This window comes from Anser brachyrhynchus, assembly GCF_964034855.1.
Source record: "Anser brachyrhynchus genome assembly, chromosome: 2".
Taxonomy (NCBI): domain Eukaryota; kingdom Metazoa; phylum Chordata; class Aves; order Anseriformes; family Anatidae; genus Anser; species Anser brachyrhynchus.
In genome coordinates, this window is record NC_137695.1 from 82,898,311 (window position 1) to 82,920,810 (window position 22,500).

The following is a 22,500-nucleotide window of genomic DNA, read 5'->3' on the forward strand; positions in this document are numbered from 1 at the left end:
ATTTAAGAGCATTTTACTACCCGAAATATATTTCCCTTCATGATTTTATTCATCTTTGCAGAAAATGAATCTATTTTCAGTCAGCAGTCCGTAACAGCATAAACATTTTAAGAGCTCCCTTGGCAGAACACCTTATCAGGAGTCGCTCTATGGGAGTCAGATGTGGCATTTCCAGGCATAGAGCTACCTGGCTGTGTGAACAGCTCCATAAAGAAAGAGATTCGACTCTGCTCATTCTTTAATTTTATTTTTCCAATAAATTTAACAGAACGGTTGAAACTTCAAGGGTTGATATGTCTTCGGCCAAGGTTAGCGGGGGACTTCTGCCTTCAGCAGCAGTGATGTAAGCCCACCCTCATAGAACGTGATGGTTACCAGCACTGGAAAGGAGACTGGAACTTCTTCAAAGTCAGACTCAGCCTTTAACTCTGCAAATCGAGCGGATTCCATGTATCCATGGAATTGCATTAAAGTCCCATGTTGGATGACTGGATTTGGCCCACGTACATCAGTAAAACTATTCTCAAGTTAACTCTTGGTTACTGGGGACAACAGCGGTATTTGGGTGCACCAGGAGTGCAGCACAGAACCAATCTGGTCATGCTGAGACATAATGAATGCCTCTGTGAGGGGAAGAAGAAAAAGAAATACTTCGCACATATACAAACCAGACTTTTATCATTTGAAAAGGGTTCTCCTAAGGACACTCTCCAAGGACAGGTTTGGGAGTTTTTTTGATAGCTGCTATGTCACTTCCTTCTTGTCTAGCAAAAGATGAATTAATGTTTTTTGACAAACTCGTACAACTCAGATAATTCACAGCCAGCCATCACATACCATACAATTTAAACCAGCATGAAAATAAAATAATACGAAAGGTTTGGAGTTAAGAACAACCTTTTACAAGTTCAGCTCAAACTTGCTGCCACCAAAGATGGTTGGTACTCTGGGGCTTTCAATGGTGGCAGACTTAGCTTGCAGCTCTGGACACTTGATCCAAAAAGAGCTTATTTTCAGGTCAGTAGTTCTGAAAAATCTAACGGTAGAGGACATGACCACTATATTATCTTGTAAAGCTAATTTGCAGTTATAAGCTTAAGCTATTTTTTTGATAGGAAATACTGGACAATATCTCCACTGGGCTTGCTGGTATATGCATTTGGAATCTGAACAAGAAAGAAAGATAAGAAAGGTCTCTTTTTACTGATGTATATTGGCCTACTGCCTTTGGGGAGTTCTGCAAGCTGAAAAACTGCAAATCACATCAACTGCAAACCTGGACTTGGTAATTTCCACAATGTAAAGGGTCAGCAAAACTTACAATGTAAGAAAAGTAGGAAAGAGGAAACCCATAGGAAACAAGACTTGGAAGGTTAATACAAACTATTAAATGGTATTTTTGGTACCTGAACATTCAGCTACAATTTTATAGCAAACATAAATGGAATAGTTTAGTTATAGGATATCAGAGGAAGACCATGGAGATGCCTTCTCTGAAAACTTTACTAACAGTGAAGCATTTATTTGAATATATTCAACATGTCCTTTTGAGACCTCTTATCCATATGCATTACTGCATACTCCTTATTGCTGCTTTAAAACTAAAAGGTTCTCCATGAAGGCCTCAGATATCTTAAGTAATGGAGGCTGACAAAAGTGAGAGCTACGAATGCAGAATGGACTACAGAACCAAGCTTCAAATGTTCCACCTGATGTGTTTGGGCATTCCGTAACTTCCATCACTGCTGAGCGTGATCAGTTCTAACACTTTAAGGAAAGCTGGAGACATCTACGGGCAGAAACCTGTTGATTTGGTTTGAAGTGGGTTTAAGGTTCCCTGCTGAGCATGTAGAAGATGATGTGAAACAGAACTGGTGGTATCTTTTTGGCAGGCCGGGCCACATCTGCAGTTGCACAGATGACAGAATGGCAGGCATTAATACTCCACTCTGCCACTGCTCCCTCCCAGGTGGTCTCCTGATGCAACGGAAAAGGTGACGCTCTGAAAGGTTAAATGGGGTAAAGAAGAACTGGGACCATCACGAGCCCCTGGCAGGATGGAGCTGGGAAGAGAAGAAAGGAGAAGTGAGAGGGAAAACACACGTGGTCTCCCCACACTGAAAGTACAGAGGAGACTGCTATATGAGAAAGCACCAGCACTCACAACCCCTGGCAGGCAGCCGTGGGACAAGCACTCTGAAAAAGAGGATGGTAAGAGATACAGAAAGTTTGCAGTCACAAGAACTACTGTAATGCAAAAATTCTCTTGAGTGCAATGAAACACAGCCTATAGGAGCAACAAAGCGTGTAACCTTGCAGTTCAAATGAAAACCAAGTTATGTCAGTTCTTAGTAGGTGACCTCTCAGATGTATGTACACATACATAACACGATGAGACAGCTGTGTGCAAAGGAAGAGCCAGCACCAGTGATTGAATATAAAATGACAAGCCTTTTCAAAATAATGGGTTTGTTTCAGATATGGTTTTTCTTAACAGGCTTTTAAGGCAAACTGTTGCAGTCTGACTAGTCTCACCAAGGCCACAGAGCTGTAGAGACGGAAATCAAGGATTAAATCTGAATGTGGTTCCAGGTCAGTTTTGACAAAAACTTCCAGAAAACTCCTCAGAGGTGGCAACAGCCACTCTGCAAAGAATTCCAGACCTGTGTCAAGGTTCCTATCAAGTTAGACTCCAGCTTCAAGAAATAGACCATCTTCTTAGAGTTTCAGGTCCTACTTGGAATGATCAGTTGCATCTGGGGATCGACATCTGGAAAATACACGCATATATGCAACAGGGAAGAAGTACAGTGCACAACTTGACCTTCTCTCCAGGGGAAAAGAAAATAGCAAAAGGTAAGAAAAATAATAGATTCTATGCAAAATAGGGAGGAAGTAATTGCAATAAATGTATCAGCCCATGAACAGCACTTTCCAGTTTGGAGGCAAGAGAAGTGCAGTCATGACCAAGATTTAAGGCATGACACAGAAAGTCAGAGAGGTTAATTGCCAAGAAGAAAAACACCAGATGTGAAACCCCAGCTCACAAAATCATGTAAGTTTTGCCACTGATTTCAGTGAAGTTAAGCCTTGCTGAAGGTTTCTTCAGGGCAAGCTACAGTTATTTCCTTGTGCTGCAACGGAAAATGTGGAATTTCCTCTTTCCTTTGCCTGAGACATTTTCAAGTTTACTGAATAAGGCACAATGAAGACTTTGCATAAACCAGGGTAAAGCACAGCCTTTGTGTAACTTCCTCTGAATTTGCTGGAATGGTATTTACACCAGGTCTCACTGGTAACCTCAGTGGATGTCTTGTTTGTGTTGACAGTCCCTCACAGAGTTTGTTTCTGCTGCAGTGTATTATCTAGAAATCTCAGGTCTCCATTAAAGACTGATTTCCAAACATCTCTTATGTCAAATTCATTATGCGGCACTACAGTGTAGGACAAATGAAGACAGCAGATTTCATCAGAATGACTACATTTTACAGAATATGGCACAGGCATTAATATCTAGGACTGCTGCATCTCCTCTCCCGAACCCATCCCAAATTTACATTTACCTGATGTGGAAGCTCTCAAAGTAGAGCCCAATAGATGACACAAAAATAACTGTGTTCATTTCAAGCCGCGACCCCATGCATCTAGAAGTTGCAGCTATCTTTCTGTGACTGTAAAATAAAGGAGATTTCTAGAAAAGGAAGAATTATTAGTATAGTCCCACTGCCCTTCTGAGCCCTCTTTGGTTCCTCTTCACCCATAGCAGGTATCCCACTTCTCTTCTGAGCTACATGCTTACTCTCTTTGGAGAAAGTCAGACACGATTTCCTGTCTTCGCATCTCCAACCCAAAATGGTTGCCTTTCAAGACGACCTCGAAAGTCCACAACAAGTCCTTCTCTCTGTCTCCGGGTTTAATTCCGTTTTGGTCCTCCATGGTCTAAAATAGCCTTTCTGCTCTCCCCAGGCAATGTAATCTCTTTAAAAAACCTCCACCAGGGAAACATTTCTTGCACACCTTCCTGGCGCTTTCCTGCCCTGAGGCAGAAAACGAAAGAGAAACTTGCACATTTTGCCCGAGATCCTAGTGTGGAGCCCCTACAACAGGGTAAGTGCCCACACCACCACTGTGTTTGCTGTACTAGCTTTTCCTCTTGGTATACTTTACACTGCTGCAGGGGTCTTTCCCTTCCCCTCCTCCTCTGGCTTGCAGCCAGCTCTCTTGGATAATTTCACAATTATCACCCCCGGGGAGCTGTGACATTTCTCTTAAGGAAGTTCCACAAAGAAAGCAAAAAGAAATGTGCATTGCACAGCCTTGCATTCAGCAGTCTTTGACATACGGCCTCTGACATGAGCCTCTGATCAGGCACTCGAGATCACATCCTTCCCAAATCCTTTGCTGTAGGCTTATTCAGGTGGTTCCTGTCTTGTGGAAGATGAAAACAAGATATCAGCCTGCTGACATCCTTGTGGTTCATCTATAAACACTTCCAAATCAATACAGTTAACACTTGGGTAGTATAAACTTATGTAAAGAAGTTTACGTAGCATCCAGATTTTTGATGAAACAAATCTAGAAACACACATGAGAACTAAACTCTGGAGAAATCCTATTTTTTGTATTAATTCCTCCCTTGGGTTCCTCTCTGCTGTCTCTCCTGTTCTGTGTGGTTTCAAATATTTATTTCTAGGAAATGCTCTCATCCACAGCTCCTGTCCTCCAGCCTTACGGGTTTTTCTGTTTTGCAGAACCGCTGTGGGCCAGGGGAGGCAGGTGCTTCTTCTGGCAGAGCAGGAGTCATTGTATTTTCAGTAGTGATTCAGCACAAAACAAAGACCACAAGGTAGGACTGGCAGTGACAGCATTTGTAGTCATGATATTGTACAGCCACATAATTTTTGAACTGTCCTCTCCACAGTGAATGATCTGCATGGGGGAACAGTGAGGTGTTGCAGCACCCAGTTTTCTTTTTTGTTTGTTTGTTTTCTTCCCAGTTTTAACACCTTTAACTTCGGAGGACACTTTCCTTGTGGCTCTGGATTCTAACCACAAATCCCATATTTTCTGTGCAAGAAAACAAACAACTATTCTTTGCTCCTGAACATCTAAAAAGAGCCTGAACATTCCTTTTCCAATACAGATAGATCAATATTTCCACAAAATACTAAATTTTTTACTATTTTTAACTAAATTTATTTTTAAAGTTTTTACTAAATACATCTAAATTTCTCTAGGCAGAAATGAAATCTAAAAGAAATTTCTCATTGTGTCACCCACAGCTTCCTAACTCACGCACGTCAGTGAAGGTACAGAACTAGAAGGAGTTTCCACAGCCAGTTTCATTAGGAAAATCTTAATACGATTTTCATAGCCTAATGTGAAATTGCATCTCAGTAACAACACACACAATTAACTTTACACTACAGGTTATCAGAAGACCTATAAAGTGCTTGTTTGTACTACAGTAAGGAAGAGTCAGAACTGCATTTGGGACCGCTGTCTTGGCTGAGTCTTTAAATGTGCTGATTTTTTACTTCTCTAGCTAATTTTATTTTTTGTTCAAGACCACTAACCTTTGAGGAAAGGAGTTTGGCTACCATTATATTATTTACTGCAGTGTCTGCAGAGCATCGTACAGTGTTGGCAAATATAATGCTACAGTGACAACAGCAATCCTGTAATTGAAAGCGAGTCACAAGGGACAACTATAATAAAAATCAGCAGCACAGACCTCTGGGTCAGCCAAGCTGAATTTCTTCAGCTTACAAGGACTTCAGGAAACTCTGCAGAAAGAATTTTGAGAGGTGCTTGGTTTTAATTTCTCTGCATTGCCCAGAAGTCAACTAAATCACTGTTAACTGGTGCTGGAAAACCCATGTAATGCATAGTCAGCTTTTTAAAAATCTGATCTCTTCAAACCTCTGTGATTTTTATTTTTTATTTTTTTGCTTGCTATGTCTCTCATTTGGAGTTCATATAAGTTTCAAAGAATCACAACCCTCACTTGAGGCTTGCAGGTAAACAGAAACAGCATGACCATGTCAAACTTTTTTGGGCAACAGTTGTCAAGTGAAGAAAAATAGCTTCTGTTCTTAAATATTTTTTCTCTGCCTACTGTTTTAAATTAACTTCAGTGACTCAGAGCCAAGTAAATAGTGTAGAAGGTCCACCAGGATGCAGCACTCATGCCACAATTCATATAAAAAAAAAAAAAGAAAGAAAAAAGAAATCAGAAAAGACTGTCTCCAGTCAGTATTACTACTATGCAGTCAACAGCAGGGAGTCAAAGTGCCTGCTTCTTACCTGGAGGCTGAGATAATTGTATCGTGTGATCTTCTTGGCATCTGCCAGCTCAATGAAATAATAACCCAGAGCTGCTCTTGCACTCTTCCATGATCTCACAGGTTTAGCTGCCAAGTAAGCTCTTGTTTTGACTCATGAGGAATAGTGTTGGTGCCAGTCTCATTCCTCTGCACCGACCGTGAAGCAAAGGGAAAGCAATAAGGTCTAAATGCATCAATCATTAGAGACTGCCAGGGTTTCCTTTCACTTTAGACTGCAATGCTCAGAGTTAAAAAATTTTATTGCTATCATGTCAACATGCAAAGCCTTTGGTCTGTGAAATCATTCATCCTCCCAGAATTTCCTCTTCTGGATTTATGTCCTTCAGCCAAGCCAATCTTCCAAGTATTTCACAACGTTGCAATTATCACTGCCTCTTAGCATCAAAGCGAGCACACAATGAGGAAGCCTGTGCAGGTAACCACAGGAATGGCTCAGGAGTCAGGAGAGCCAAGTTTGATGAGCAGTGCTGAGTGACATTACCTCCTGGAGGGGTTCAGCTGCCTTCCCAGCCTGTAGTAAACACATCTTCCCCGCTGGCAAAAAGGAGGAGTCATCAGTATTACCTACTCTTGCTGCTATTTGTGAGCCTAATATAAACTTTGAGGCAGCTTCATAATTTGCACCAAGAACTTAATTAACTTCAAGTGGATCCAATTACAGGAGGGAGGATTAAGCACAAAAGCAGAGGAAAGCACCACAGTCTTGTTTTTTTATTTTATTATTTATTTTATTATTTATTTATTTATTTGTTTATTTATTTGTTTTAAGAAGTAATTAGGTAGATGTCCATGGCATTAAGAGGCCTAAATGTAATTTTCCGGAGTGACTGAGTCTGGAGGATAAAGTCTCAATGACGTGCAAGGGGATTTCAGTTGAGTCATAGCTTGAAGTGAACTTTAGTTGTCCACATCACACAGGCCTTGCAAAAACTGGTAAGACACCCAATAACGAGTAAACTCTGAGTGTGGGCCCCCATTTATTGTCAGCACTATTAACCTTAGAAATCTACCCTTTCTTTATTTTCTAAGGGATTCTCCCCTTTATTCGTCCATGGTAGGGGGAACAAACCACTGGCTAAGTGATAAACCTGCTAGACAGTACTTCAGAAACACACGTGCTAATTATCTTATTATCCACCAGATCCACTTGGATTTGAAACATAAAGGCAGAGTGGTCTTTTCAAATAGTGAGCCAACTAGTAATAATACAGAATATTTACTTTGGAGCTACAAGTGTTTGGAAAGGAAATGTAATTTATCTTCATTTATCCTTTAAATATCTTTACATATCCCTGTTGTCTCCAAAGACTCCTTGGAAAGCATTCCTTTATGTGTCTGGGTGACAGAAAAAGGGGGTTTATGAGAAATAATTTAGTCACTTAGGTGAGCAGATTATTCAATAAAACATGAAATAGTAATGTCAGGAGAGTTCTGCAAGATAAACAAAGCATGGCTGTTTTGAGAAAATGGTTGTAGTTGGAAAACAAAACAAAACAAAACAAAACATGTTCCTTCAAACATGAAAAAATGGCCAGAGCATGTGATTTATAATAGATGAGTCTCAAAACTCTTTTGAGAAAACATCTCAGACTACAGAAAATTTGCTACCTTTGTGGAGGAATTTGGTCCCAATTTCCAGAGGCACTGCTTCCACAGAGTCATGATTTCAGGGCTCTTCTACTGCAGGTCATACATAAAGAGCAAGAAGTACAATAAAATATCCCCCCACAAGTTTCCCAGTAATTGTATGAAACATTGGAGGACTGCCCACAGTTTGTCAGTGGAAGCCCGAAGCCCCTTCGAGGCCTCTTGTACAAAAGCCCTGCTAAAAGAAAGTATAAAAACACATCCTTTGCAAAATGCTGGGCCCTGATAGATGCAGGCTGTTGCCTCAGAGGAACACCCTCAGCCATGTGCATTCACAAGGTACAGGCCGTAATCGGGAAAACACGTAATGCAGGACTGCAGTGAAGCACAAGGACCAGATAATATGATACGGCGACAGTTTCATATAAAGGCCCGGGCTTTTTTCAAAGCATCCTATTACTTCAAGCATATGCTGAAGTCCTGAATAAAGGCCATTTGAGGCAATGAAGCCAATCCTGCTAATGGAAATGCCACGAGGAAGAGGTATCACATGCCTTGGAAAGGATTAATTTCAACAGAAAAATGACAGCAAAAGCCAAACAATACCCATAAAAAGTGAAACTGCCAGAATACAGCTTGTTTCCCTGGGAAATAAACTTTTCACGAAGGTTTCATGTATTTCCGCAGTTCCAAAGCAGTCGTTTTCTGTAGAGCACAAGGACCAGACCAAAATGATTGCAGTCATATAACTCTGCTCCAGTCCCAAACAAATCATGGCAAAGTTATTGTGGGTAGGGACTTTGCTATAAAACATAGCCCCATATAACAAATATATAAAACAAATATAAAACAAATCCAACCCCAAACAGGTGAGTTAACTTGAATCAACTATATTTGCTCTAATTATATAGTTCTGGGAAAAGGCTGAAGGATACCACTGACTGTACATCCAAGGGAATATCAGATTTGAGGTGAGAATTGTTGTGAGCAACCTGCTGCTTGGCAAGAAGGGATGGCACTAACCTAGGATGCCTTTACCTGTAGTCAGTAGGCAAAATGTTCTGGGACAAGCTTCAGAATGACAAAGATCAGTCTATCATAGCCATGTCGCGAAGAAAAATTACTTAAAAACTTAAATGGCTGCCAAGCACCTGATAAAAGGTCAGTATTGTTATAACAGTCATGGCTGCACTGGGGACGCTGGTTTTGCAGGCTCAGAAGGCCCACAGTGTAGTTTTTATATGAAGCATTGAATGTTTCAGTGCCTGGAGAGAAAGCCAGTTGGATCGAGCCAAGGCAAGTATGTGATAGTCAGGAGCTTCACTGAAATTTCCAACTCACTGCCTTTCAGATCCCTCTTTTGTAAACTGGGGATGAAGCTTCTGTAGCTCATAGAAGTGTTTTGAGAACAAGCTAATGTTTATGAAATACTTGGGAAGTAGAGTGGTCAGAATATTATTTTATTGCATTCATCTTCTCACTTCCTGGGAATTGTTGTTTCATAACAAGACCTCAGACATTCTTTTAACAACTCTTCCTTTACATGCACGTAGCTGTTCAATACGGATGTGTATATGAATTTGTGCTGGTGAAGAAAGTTGAAAAGTTGTAGCCAGATCTTCATCTACACCATTATATGGCCACTACTTCAGGCAGAGATCTTGATGCACTCATATTCCTCTGTTATTTTAATCCACAGGCCGGACTGTGTCTGCTGACAGCACTATAGCATAGGCACATAAGGGAAGTAAAATAGTTCTCTGAATGTTCCTGTTAAAAAATTTCAGAACATGCATGAACTAATGAAACAAAGAAAAAAATATCTGTGTGTTTGCCCACAAAAGAATTTTCCTGGTTCTCTTACAGGCATTTCCATGGGATTGAAGAAACTCAGTTTTGGGGCATCTGAGCTGGTTGTCTACCCTCCATGTTCAAGCAGATGTCACGTATCACCCATACAAAGCAAAAATGTACTTTCTAGGAATACAGAGGGTGTCTAACAGAGTTGTGGGAATGAAACTGAAGCTACCAGGAGGCAGTAAAAAGTCTATAATGCATTTACAAACGAAAAACCCAGACCATAGGAAATACTTTAAAGTCACATGTTACTGTCCGAGAGAAAGGGGCAAAGCTCAAAGCTCAAATCTGGCTTAAGGGTCATGTCGCTAATGTTTCCTGAATTTTTGATGCCGACGATACACCCAAATAGAACATTTTTTCCTCTCCCACATACAAAGTAATTAAAAATAGTCATGGTGTTACAGGACATCTGTAACTGGCCTTGTGTCGAAGCTTTGTATTCCAATGGTAATTACAATTATTCTCTTATTGCAACCTACTTCAGCTTCACTAAATCAGCCATTTATTTTCTCAGCTGCCAGGGCCATGGATGAAAACACAAGAACCATTCAACTTCTATCCTCCTCTTTCACACTGTTGTTTACAGGAAACATCCACATATTCTTCAGTTTTCATAACACATTTTACTCCTTTAACTCAGAACATATTTCCTCCAATAATGTACACATTCAAGGCGAAATCCAGTTCTCTTTGGATGGCAGGCTTCAAATGCAAAATAATTATTTGCTGCTTTTTTTTTTTTCCTTTAGTTATGTCTCCTCCTTCAAAGTGCTGTTAGAGCAAAACCCAAAATGTAACCTGTAACACCACTGAAAACGTCCAGCTTCCATATCAAGACCTAGTCTTAAATACAGGTCAGACCTTCCGCCTGTGTCAGAACTAGGCTGTTTCATGAGAGTTTCATAATAATTGGAATAGCTCTGCTTTTAGGGGCTTCCCCTGAAACAGATTTTGCAGACAGAGTTCTAAGTTTGGTGTCAGTGTGAGCCCACAGAGTTCTTTAGAAATAGCCTTATTTACCATTCCTTATAGAAAAGAAAAAAAAAACGGAGACTCTTTGGAAATACAGTCACTTATCGGCAAAGTGTGAGATTTTTAAAGCAAAGAACCAAGACAGTTGTTCCTGGGAATTTCACAGTGGCTGATTTTGCTGGAGACAAAAAAAGCATGAAGCACGCATAGGAACCTGAATTCCTCTTCAGAAAAAGGTGACTAAAGCAGAGGAATGATGATGATGCTTGCTCACACCTGGTCTGGCCACGTATTACGTTTAAAATAGTCAAAATATTTACACATATATAACATGCTATATTTATAACTATAAAAACAAATATTCATGAAGTTTCTTGGGGGAGAGAAGTGACCTACACATTTGGAACAAAAATCACAGAACAGTTTAAGCTAAAAGAATGAGAGAAAAAATAGGACAGCCAAAATCATTATTTGGACATCTTCAAATATCATTTTTTTCTATTTCGAAACCTGACCAAATGTGATTTTGAAAGGGAATTAAGGGAGGTTCAAACACATTTAAATGCCTCAACAAAGCTTGGATGCTGCCAAAATATTGTATCCAATCAAAACAGTTTTTTGTCTGCTTATTTTCCCAAGAAAGAAGGAAATGAATTGCTCTCCGCATAGGAAAACAAGCCATTTGCAGCATGTGCAAGAGTCACCAGTTAATGTCACATCTTGTGACCTGACGTGACTAACCCACATAAGGTCTGGTGGTTTCTGACTGGCTACTGCTGCTGTGGGAGCGCTCTCTGGTCCTCCTGTGCGAACTCTTGGAGCTGTCAAGGAAACATCTTAACTCCCCTCCCACACACAAAACCGTCTGCTGCTGCAGTGTTTCCCTGTATAGCCTTTTGCTAACCTGGACTGCTGTAATCTGAACACGCGCCTTCATTGACAAAATATAAGGCTTTAATTAAGGCTGTTTTAAACACTCATCATTCCTGAGATTGCCTCCGAGTGAATCACACGTTTATTTTTGTGCCCCCGAGCCAGCCGTGCCCACTGCAGCAGCACTGAAGCTGCTAGCAGGGAAAGGACTCGTGGGGATGTTCACCTCTCCTCCAAAAAAAAGACATTTGCTACTCTCCTTGCGCTACCTTTTTCTTCCCCTCACTGAACCACATCTTAAAGGCAAAAGAGGAAGTGCAGTGCCTGTGGCCGCTGCTGGGCACAGAGCAGAGAGGCTCTGGTGCCAACGGGTGTGGACGGTGGGGTCCAGCACCGCAACTTCCTCACTAGGCCTTCCTCCTGCAAGAGCATCCTCTCCCCACAGAGGCTGCCTCGGCGATGGCGGGGCCTCAGCACCAACCAGCTTCCTAAAATACGTTTGGCAGGCAGGGCCAGAGAGCTTCACTGGCCAAAATAAACACACTTGTGGCCACTGCAGGTCATCTGCGAGCCATCATGGCCTCACCTCTCACACCTGCACTTGCGCCTTCCCGCTGAGGAGTTAGGTTTTTAGCTGTGCCATCATTATCGCTGCCTGCTGCTGCTCTCCCTCCTTCCTCCTGACGTGGTCTCGCGGCTCTGCCCCTCACACTGCTACCCAACCTGCCCAGCCCCTCTGCTGTGGCTGTTTCCCTTCCAGCAGCATGGGGCTGGGCAGCTTGAGGCTGCTTCGCTTTATCTGCCGCTCGTGTCTACTGCAAATGAGCACATTTAGGGAGGAATGACATACCTGATGGGCAGGCTTAGTGCCTACACCTCCTTCTTCTGTACCTTTTCCCACACCACACTCCCCCAGGGCAATATACAGGGCCTGGAAGAGTGACAGGCATTAAAGTAGCAGTGGTTGCAGCAGCGTGCACATCCCTGGCCTGCAGTGGCACGTCGTCTTTAGTGCTCCACGCTTTGGTTTCGCTCTCTCTAGAACACAGCTGAACACCTGGGTCATGCTGCAGAGGCTAAACCAGGGCTCTTTCAGTCATTCCAACAAGAAAATCCTAATGCAGAAAACAGAACCAATGTGGGGTTGTAAAATACGTTCTGTATTTTGAGCTTGTTCTTTTACAAAATGGTTTTTCACCAGCTTGTCACAAGGCGTATTTTCTTAGATAGTAGGTCAGTAAAACGTCATTACTAACAGCAAATATACACATGTTCCTTAAAAACTACACATTGGACTAGAGTAAGCAAATAATGGAATAACAGTGCTGGTGCCCCATACATTTATGCAAATAAAGTTTAAAAAAGAAAATATTTTAACATGAACATATACTTGATTTTGTTTCCATCAACGTACATCCCAAGAACCAGGCACTGCCATAGATTTTTGTGTTGTTCTTGTATTGTAGCAGCTACAGAGATAGCCATTGTCCTAGGCACTGTGTACTGAGCTATAGCAATGTACTGGATTTCACCGAGTCTTATCAGCTATGCCATTGAGTGGTCCTTAAGCCAAAGCCCCACTTTGAAAGGCAAATACGTCATTGCAAACATGCTGCTTTAGCATCTCAAGATTTTCCAGCTAATCTCTTATGTGGTACCAGAAGCACAGTCTCAAGAACCCAGGGACAAAGGATATCTGGCTGTGATGAGTGTCTGGCAGCTTCCTTTTCATTATCCTGGAAAATAAATAAGCTTTGCTAGCTTTGTGCTTGCAGAGTACACAAGAATTGTCACCTAGGCATAATCCCTACTTTCAAGAAGGAAAAATAAGAAAATCCGGCCAAGCAAACCTGCGCTGGCAATCAACTAAGAAATATAAAGAAGATTAGACACTCCTTACAGTTTCTGTACTTTTTGCAGATGCACAATCGCCCATTTTGATGGGCTTTTTCTTAAATACTTTCAGCTATTTCCCTTGCTATAATTTACATATCCGTATCTCCCACTTGACTCATCGCTATCCATACACCTTGCAAGACCACATCTAGTGTTATTTTGCAGGCCAGCCAAAAAAACAAACCGCTTCTGCCTCTGAGTATTGCTCCACAATGCTTCTAGCAGCAAGCGCTGAGTTTTTCAAGGCCCAGGACGGGATGCCGAAGCACTGATGTCATTTGCCTGAACCGCCAGGCCCTTCTTTTCCTGTTTCCCTTTGCTCAACAAACTCCTGGATCATTCCGGCTCCACCATGTGACTCAGAGCTTGTTCCATAAATAATTGGAAGTAGGAGAGAGCTGAGAGCAATAAAAACAGAACCTGAAAGTACTGGAATGAGACTGGTTGCCTTGGTGTTGTGTTGTGTGTTTTTTTTTTTTCCCATAAGGAAATCTGCTCTTTAAAAAGGAAAAACGATGACAAGTCATCGGCTTTATTTAGCAGGAGTTAGCAAAACATGCTTTGTTCCCTGTTACAGGCCAAGCTGATGTCACCACCAGCAGCTGGCTGACAAGTATTTTTCAGTATAGCTTCATATATTCCTCAAACCTTTATATTGAAGTTGGGATGAGAGGATCCCAAGCTGATTTGGATGAATAAAAGCCAGAGGAAAAAAGTTCCTCTGATGGCTCCATTTTGTGCATTTGCAGGTATTTATTAGGCACCAGATATCTCACTTGGAATAGCAGGAAGACCTTGCAATCCCCTAGCGCATTCCAGCTGATATTTGGCAAATATTAATTACATTAACCTTCAAAAACTCCTGTGAAGTAAATCTGAATCTTCACCTTTCTTATCCCTGTTTTAAAGACCAGACAACAAGACAAGGGCAAGAATAGCTATTTTTGCTGACAGCCAATAAATCTGAACTTAAAGATGAGTAAAATAAAAGGACTGTTTTTTCACATCTGTCACATGATGCATATTAAACTAAAAAGGTTATGTACAGTTAGTATAAACTAAAAGTATAAAGGTTAGTATAAAATAAAGGTTAGGTGGATTGGATGAACTACATATAAAATTGTATTATCTAAGCACCAGGAGCAAGGAGAGGTATCACAGTTCTGACAGACAGTAAAAAATGTGGGAGCGATATTGCAAGGAAGCAAGCAAGGAAATAAACTGCATTCAGGGCCAAATATCTCACCGATCATTTAATATGGTGTGCTCCAAAACAAGACCAATTTAGACCTGTGAGAGATTTAGCTGGCCCGTTTTTCCCTGTACACCACTGATCTAGGCAGTAGTGGTGATGGAAGGTTACTACACATTTGGGGCAGGCTGGGAGCATTGAGATGCCCCATGACACAAACATTCTCCAACTCATTAACATGAAGGCTTTATTGATTATACCCTGATACTACTCCCATATCCCAAATTGGCCAATACTATTTTCTTGGAACACTGACTTGTGTGGGCATTGTTTCTACTGGACAGGTCATGTCTGAATGTATCATGTAACCTGTTCTGATCTCTGTTCTCTTACTAGTTTCTGTGTTGCCCAAATGGATTAACCGACCCACAGCCCATGGCACATTTACAACACATGTGCTCATGAAAACAGTTTCAAGACTGGCAGGGCTATTTTTGCACCACAGAATTGCCACTATGGGAGCATGCTGTGCAAAACAGCTGTACCTGTGGACCACTATACCTGAGGTTCCCCTTTTCCTTTGAACATCTCCAAACCATCCCTGTCATTATTAACTCGTCCATGATTGCAGCTCTGTTGCCCATTATTACAGGCTCCAGAGCAAAACGGGAATTGATGTCAGAGCATCACTGGTAAATCTCTGCTAGGAAAGAGTTCTCCTTGAAGTGATTACAAGAAACAAATATATCAAAATAATAATGGAGCAAGAAAAATACAGTAAAAACTTGCTAGAATTTGTATTTATTCATCACAGAGGTCTTTTCTTCAGCTATTTTGCCACTGAGTGCTTTAAGCCATTTCTTCCACCTCCAGCCCCCAAGCAAAGTTCAGGGAATGAAATGAATCTGTCATACAGGTCTGTTGTATCTCATTTGCTCACGGCTTGGTCATTACTTGTGAGTCAGAGCAGCTCCATTCTCCACAGAAAGGCACTAGTCTTCACATCTTCTAAGTCCAGGTTTTCTGCCAAACTGTGGCACTGACACCCTCTGGGTGTAATTCAGACAATTTTCTCATCCACTTCAAGGAGCCTTGACTCCACATTAAGAGGGTAATTTCTTCCCACAGCTTCAGGAACATCAAATGAAATTGGACTGTCACTTACCGGAACCCATCTGTCTTCTTTTTAGGGCTACCCAAATCTCCCGTGTATACGATCTACTTTCTTTTAATTTCTTTCAGCCTGTGTCAACTTACCTTTTTACCTCTGTTTTTCTTCCACAACACAAAATAATCTGTCTTGTCATCATCTATGGCTGGAAATTCAACAGCACGGCTTGATCTGCAGGGGAAGAGGTAATCCCAAATTTCCCTTGTGTGGAATATTTCAGGTGCACGGAAGAACTGCTTTCTTGAGGATGCTGCTGCTTGGACCCTATAGTAATTCTGCTTGCTGAAAACCATGCTGGAAAAAATATCAGTGCTAGAGCAGGTAGGAATCTGTTCAAATACCCAGGAGTATCTGTTCACAGTGCATTCTGCAATAGGTTTCTTCACACCAGTTTTACTCCTCCTCTACAACTGTACTGGCCAACTCAGCAGAGCAGCTTCTTTGCCCCTGCAAAGCTAACCCAAGGAAGATGGACTAAAAAAGGTTTCTCTCCCACAAAAGTCTTTATGGGACCCAGCTCTTGGATCTGACTTCATTGAGACGAGGTGGGTCAGGACCAAAAAATCCTCCCAGCTTGTCTTTGCTGTCTGACTTACCCTGAAACAGGTAAGTGCTGTCCTCAGAATGTATCAGGCCCATCTCTAGAAGGATTAGGACCTTTTACCCAAGGCAAGCAGTCAAACCAGGAGATGCTGCAACCCATAGCAGAAGACAATTTAAAATAATGAAGAGAACCTACTGCTTAGGAAGGAAGAAATCTGCTGGATGTGTGTCTCACTGTCATCGCAGTATTATCTCCAAGATAGTTTTTCAACGCATTAATGGTAGAAAGACAAAATTAGCAGGGACCTACCAGGTCATTCAGTCTAGCCCACTGCTAATAAAAGCACCACACCAGCCTTCCCCATTTGTAACCACAGCAAGTTCTATCTTAAAAGCAGTCACGAATCCCATTTGTGGGACTACTGTTTGAATGCCTAGAAACCATTTTCTGATTTCAAGCCTGAATTTATTCCTGGTCATTTGTATTCTGAAGCATCCATGGCTCCTTTTCTCCTCTCTGGTATTTACCCACCTGATACTTTTCCAGACAGCAAACATATCCCTTTTCTGCTTTTGTTTTGCAAGGTTAAACAAACCTTTCCCTTCAATTTCCTACTGTAAAGCAGGATCCTTGTCCGTCTGATCTTTCTCACTGCCCTATTTTGCATCTACCAGTTCCAATTCACCTTTCTTTGGTGAGAGTGATCAGAACTATGTGTGGTATTGAAGTTAAAATTCATTAACTCAAAACAGGGAGAAAAGGGATCACTTTTGAAGACCAGCTTAAAACTTGTAAAAAAAATACCACAAGTTAGAACTAAACTCTTTCACTCCTTGCATGTATGGAGAAAGCCTTGAAGAACAGCATTATGTGGCTTCTTTAAAAAAAAAGATTAGATGGTCTAATGGTGATCACTGCTACTATCCTGTACAATTGTGTTATAATTTGATCCCAGTCTCAAAAACAAGTTGGCAGAAGATAAATTGTAACTTTTGTGAGATATCTACTGTGTCATGGTAACATTGCTCCTGTCCCTGAATGTGGGGGTAAAGGCTTGAGGAAACAAGAACTCAAGTGGAAGTCTATTGACTGATTTCAGCTTCAGAGAAATGATTCCAAATTTCCGAGCCAATGGGCTTTTTCAAGTCCACAAAATGTCTAAAGAGACAGCAGCAGAGTGTGGTGCATGGCCTACCAAACAGCTTTAAGACCCTATACAACCTTGCAGCCCCAGTGTTTGCCACCTGCTGAAATATATTCAATATAAGTCCTCACGCAACCATTGTGACCAGCTGAAACAATTTTCTGTAGCCTTCTGCCCACGGAGGGTACCCTGGAGCAAAGTCTAGGGGATGCTTCCCTAGGAGCCTCCTTGGACACGCACATAAGCTTTCAATGAAAGTTTTTGAAAGACTACTGACATACTTTCTCAGGCCAGATGTAAAAATGCCCTCATACTGAAAATCAAAAGGCTCTACCTGGCAATTATTCCAGTGACTTTGTTCCTGCAGTCCCAGGAGGGATTCCCATCAGTTGTGAAGGCAGCATAATGCAACCACAGCAGATACTGTCAGTTTGCCACAGTAGGAGTCCTTCCAGGGAAAACGTGTGTCACCTTCTGGTACCATCCTGTCTTGCATGGATGCGTTCTGCAAGCAGGGAAAGAGGAAAGCCAAGAGATTCCCACCGCCATCTGCTTTTTGTCCTTTATACCTGAAAACAAATGAAAGAAATTTATGCAGGCACTGGAGCCATAGTGCCAACAACATCCTCAGAGTATTGGCCTGACCTTCTCTGTAGGCTGTTTTTGAAGCCATCAAAAAACAGAAGGATTTCTTCCATACTTTTAACAGAAATGTTCATAAAAGAAATATATGTCTTGACTGACTCAAGCAATTGCTCCACTTCAGCACTGATTGTTTCCTCCTTCTCAAGAATAGCTATTGTCCTTGTTTGACCACGTTCATTCCAATTGTACATATTTTGCAGATTAGATTTATGCAGGCATAAGCTAGTGTTCTACTCATATATAGCAGAAAGGAACAACTCCTTTGGGCTTTAACTTTTCCAACTTGAAGCCTTTCCAAGGCCTGTAGTGCACGCTCAGTTGGGTTTACATGACACTGGGAACAAGAGTTGTTTGTTTCTAGGTTTATCATTTGGAGATATATGAAACATACATTTTGTTTATAGCACAAAAGATTTTTCAAGATGTTGCATGACGATCAATGAAACACTTTCACCAGTATTGGCTGAAGTCACAGAGAATTCACTGTCTCAGAGAAGGCTTCGGCTCTCATGCCTGTTCTATTTTCTTGCAAGAGACTCTGTACATGTATTTATTCATGGTGAGAACCACTACAGAAGCAGAAAACAAATTTAGTTTTAAATTTTCTCACTAACACTTTCTTGACCTAAGGCCCAGCGTACTGGGTATTGCCAGAGAGAAAATCATTAAAGTAGCTGTAACTACAAAAGTTCTGGCAAAGGGATGGAAGCCAACTCAAAAGGCTGAGCCTTTCCTGCAAGAAGTCTCTAGCAGGCTAGTACTGGGAGAACACACGGATCATCTGACAGTACTTGATGTCTCAGGAATAGGTCCTTAGCCAGAGTTTAAACCTTCATTTCTCATCACAAAGTTTTGTTAGCTCATCTGCCTTAGACCATAAAACTCTACGAGTAAATTCAAGCACGCTCACCATGTGCCTATGAAATTCCAGCACGGTTACCTATGCTAATAAACAGTGAGAGTTCCCTGGCATGAAAGTAGCCTGCTCCAACTAGTGCTTCCCCAAGCAACTTCTGGACCTGTTTTGGTAGCTGGAGTATGCCAGGAACCACACCCAAGCAGCACTTTGCTTGCAGCCACCTAGCACAGGCAAACCCAGTGCACCAGCATAGATGCAGGCTGTTCCTCGCCAGTTGGCCTCAACGGCTGGGAACATTCCCGTGCATGTTTAGTTTACTGGTATAAACCCAGCCTAAGTCCTTTTACAAAATTACAAAGTTAAATTGCCACTGAAAAGCTGTTACACATATGGTTTTAATAGTGTACAATTTTGCAAGTGTCTGGCATTTTCTGGGCTCGCTAGACTAAATAGCGTGCTCCAGTTATATACACTGATAAAACTTTACAGTGAACAGTGGAGCTGCCGTGTTGCAGAACTCCAGAAAGGCTGTGATGAACCGGGTGCTGTAGAATGATTAGGGTGAAAGAACCTAAAAAAAAGACTTTCTGAGGTCAAGTCTGGCCATGACCTAAGTTGCGATCACTAAACCTTTTCTACATGTGACAATCTCATTACAATTTTCTGCTGTGTCATTGCAATTGCCTCCCACGGCTAGCCACCATCTGAAACAATTCCAAGAAAGCAACTGCTCTCCTATTATGAGAGAGCAAATTTAGAAACTCAGATGTGATCAACTGGAGGTCTGAAAAACTCTAGAGTATATTATATTTAACTCCAATCACAAGACTTAAGGTTGTCCCATGAAATTACTGAAATAAAGACAGTATCTTATTTTCTTCAAGTACAGCATGTAATCATCCAGGTTGTAAGGCAACTCCAGAGGTCTCCAGTCCAACCTCCTGCTCAAAGCAGATCCAGTAAAATCAGGTTTATGTGGCTCATGCAGCAGTATTTTGAAGATCCCCATGGGTGAAGAGTTTATAAGTCCTCTAAGAACAGGTTCTAGCGGTTGACCACCTTCATGGGAAAGTATTATCTTCATATGAAATCATAATTTCCCATGTTCCATCATTTGTTTGTTGCCTCTTGTCCTGTCACAGTACGCCCCTGAGAAGAGTCTGACCCCATCTTCTCTCTATTGTATAGGTAGTTGTAGATACCACTAAGATCTCTCTTCAGCCCTCTCTTCTCCAGGAGGTGACAGACCCAGCTTTCTCAGCCTCTTCTCAAACGTCTTGTGCTCCAAGCATCTAACCATTTTTGTGGCCCTCCATTGAACTCACTCCAGTATATCAATGTTTTTCTTGTACTGGAGAGGCCAAAACTGGACATAGTACTCCAGATGTTGCCTCACAAGTTTCCCTGTCCTTCTCACAGACTGAGGGGAGTCTGAGCAACCCGTAACTCCCTGGATCCTCTTCTTGAAGTGATATCTGTGTGATGTCTGCCTTTTCCCAGTCATCAGGAACCTACCTCAATTGCTACAACTTTTCGAAAAGCATAGAGAGCAGCCACACAATGACATCAGCTGGCTCCATTCTCAACTTTTGGTGCATCCTGTGTGGTCCTATGTACTTCCATATGTCAGATTTGCCTAGTACTCCCTACCATATCTACAGAAAGTAAGAACATTCACATTCCCACAGACTCCGCTAGTAGGCTCAGGGAAGCTGTAAGCATGAAATTAGATGATTTTGGTTTCTGTACCTTTTAGACATCTGTCTCGTCAGTCACGTGCACTGGAACTGTAAGAGCAAACAAAGACTTTATTCTACTCTTTATGCCCAAATGGGCCAAATTCAGATTGCACTGCAACCATAATTCTTGCTCTTCTCAGTTTCCATGGGTGAGACTTTGGCAACACTTTTTTCAATGTGTGATTTAGTATGTATTTGTAACCTGCTGTAGAATTCAACACTGAAAACAAAAAGCTCAACAGCTAAAGGCCAACCCCTTAGTTTCTCGAATTAGATACATGGATGAGCAAAGCCCAAACATTATTTTTTCCTCTTTGTGTTTATACCTATGTATATGATGCCATCTGTGTAGATGAACACCAATAAACACTAATCACAATGTGCTGCATTCTTTACCAGAGGAGTTTATGAGATATGATTTGGCCTTTAAAGCACCTGGTCTGGGCCTTTCATAATAAGGACAGCTGAGCTCAGTTCACTTCACTGTGATTGATGATAATTCTGATTGCTCTCATTAACAGACTTCCTATAGTAGTAACGATCAGAATAAAACGCCACTACAGCTTCATTGGGAGAACCTACATACCATTTAATAAAACACGAGCCCATCAAACCTATGTGCCACAAGGGCTATTCTCCCTGTTAAAACACTTTGCTGGGTCAGGGCAGGAGACTACACCATTCACTGAGCATTTAGGCCAGCATAGGAAGATCCCATCGCATGAGTAGTCCACTGAGCAAGGAATCAAGGATTAACAGGATTAATTACAGGACTTTTTATTTCTAACAAAGGTTCAAAACCTTGTGACAGAAGATATACTGTACCCTGACTACTACTGAATTCAGTCTTGAACAGACTACCAATATGAACTTTGTTATTCCGTCTGCATCTTTTGCAGTGACTCATGTTGTGACACATTTGTCAGGGGAATACTCATATATACAGAAATACAAGCAGAGGGCAAGCAGGCACAGTATAATAAAGGAAGGTCAAATTATGGTTCCATTAACCTTGAGAGCATCTTTTTAAAAGGAGATGGAAAAACAAAACAACAAACAACCAAAACTAACCTCCAGCTAAAAATAGGAGCTCTTCAGCTGAGCTCTTTTGTACTAGAGCAAATATTTATAGATTGCTCAGAAATCCTGAATAATGGGGGTTATAATGGAGACTGACAGCTTCTTAGCTAAAATAGTGCTAACGGGTACCATGACGAGGCTTCTCTACCCTTTACCACAGGGGCCATTGTGCAAGGAAACTGTTTGTGGTCTCTAAAACCATGTATAATTAATGCTACATAATTAACAACTCTTCAGAGTAAAGCAAATGATCATTCCAGGAGCTTAACAGCAAAGCAACTTAGTAAATAAATAAATAAAACCTACAGCTTTCAGATTTCTGTCACATCCATCAGGGAAGTCTCAGAATAAACTGCAGAGAAAGATCTGTAAAAAACAAAACAAAACAAAACAAATCCAAAAGCATGTTTCTGACTGGTATCCATCTGCAATTGGAAGTGATGAGGAATATGGGGTAAAGGGACAGAGCAATCAAATTTTTAAAACTGTATGTTTTCATTTAAGAATTATCAGTGTTCGTTTTCAAACTTTCCACTGGAAAATAAATGGCTCATTGTAATGCCAAAAACTGTCAAGAAACAAGCAAGAGTC

The 22,500-nt window shown here is 41.4% G+C and overlaps 2 protein-coding genes across 7 annotated transcripts in view; both read right to left on the reverse strand.

The window, feature by feature from the left end:
- Nucleotides 1–226: 226 nt before the first annotated feature.
- LOC308190954 (uncharacterized protein) lies at nt 227–3,936 on the reverse strand (the record flags this gene model as incomplete). Its single annotated transcript, XM_080582786.1, has 3 exons — nt 227–2,063; nt 3,564–3,671; nt 3,800–3,936. The coding sequence occupies 3 exons, from the start codon at nt 3,934–3,936 to the stop codon at nt 1,937–1,939; spliced, it is 372 nt and encodes a 123-aa protein (XP_080438912.1). The 3' UTR covers nt 227–1,936.
- The window catches only part of LOC308190955 (uncharacterized protein), a 74,813-nt gene continuing 55,723 nt past the window's right edge, over nt 3,411–22,500 (reverse strand). The window contains exons 8-10 of one of the 6 annotated variants that reach the window (XM_080582787.1): nt 17,921–18,155; nt 15,985–16,069; nt 3,411–12,754 (exon numbers count right to left, since the gene is read on the reverse strand). In XM_080582787.1, coding sequence (XP_080438913.1) covers nt 17,972–18,155 — 184 coding nt within the window. In that variant the 3' untranslated portion in view covers nt 3,411–12,754; nt 15,985–16,069; nt 17,921–17,971. The other 5 variants (XR_013947590.1, XR_013947591.1, XR_013947592.1 and 2 more) reach the window with 5 other exon arrangements.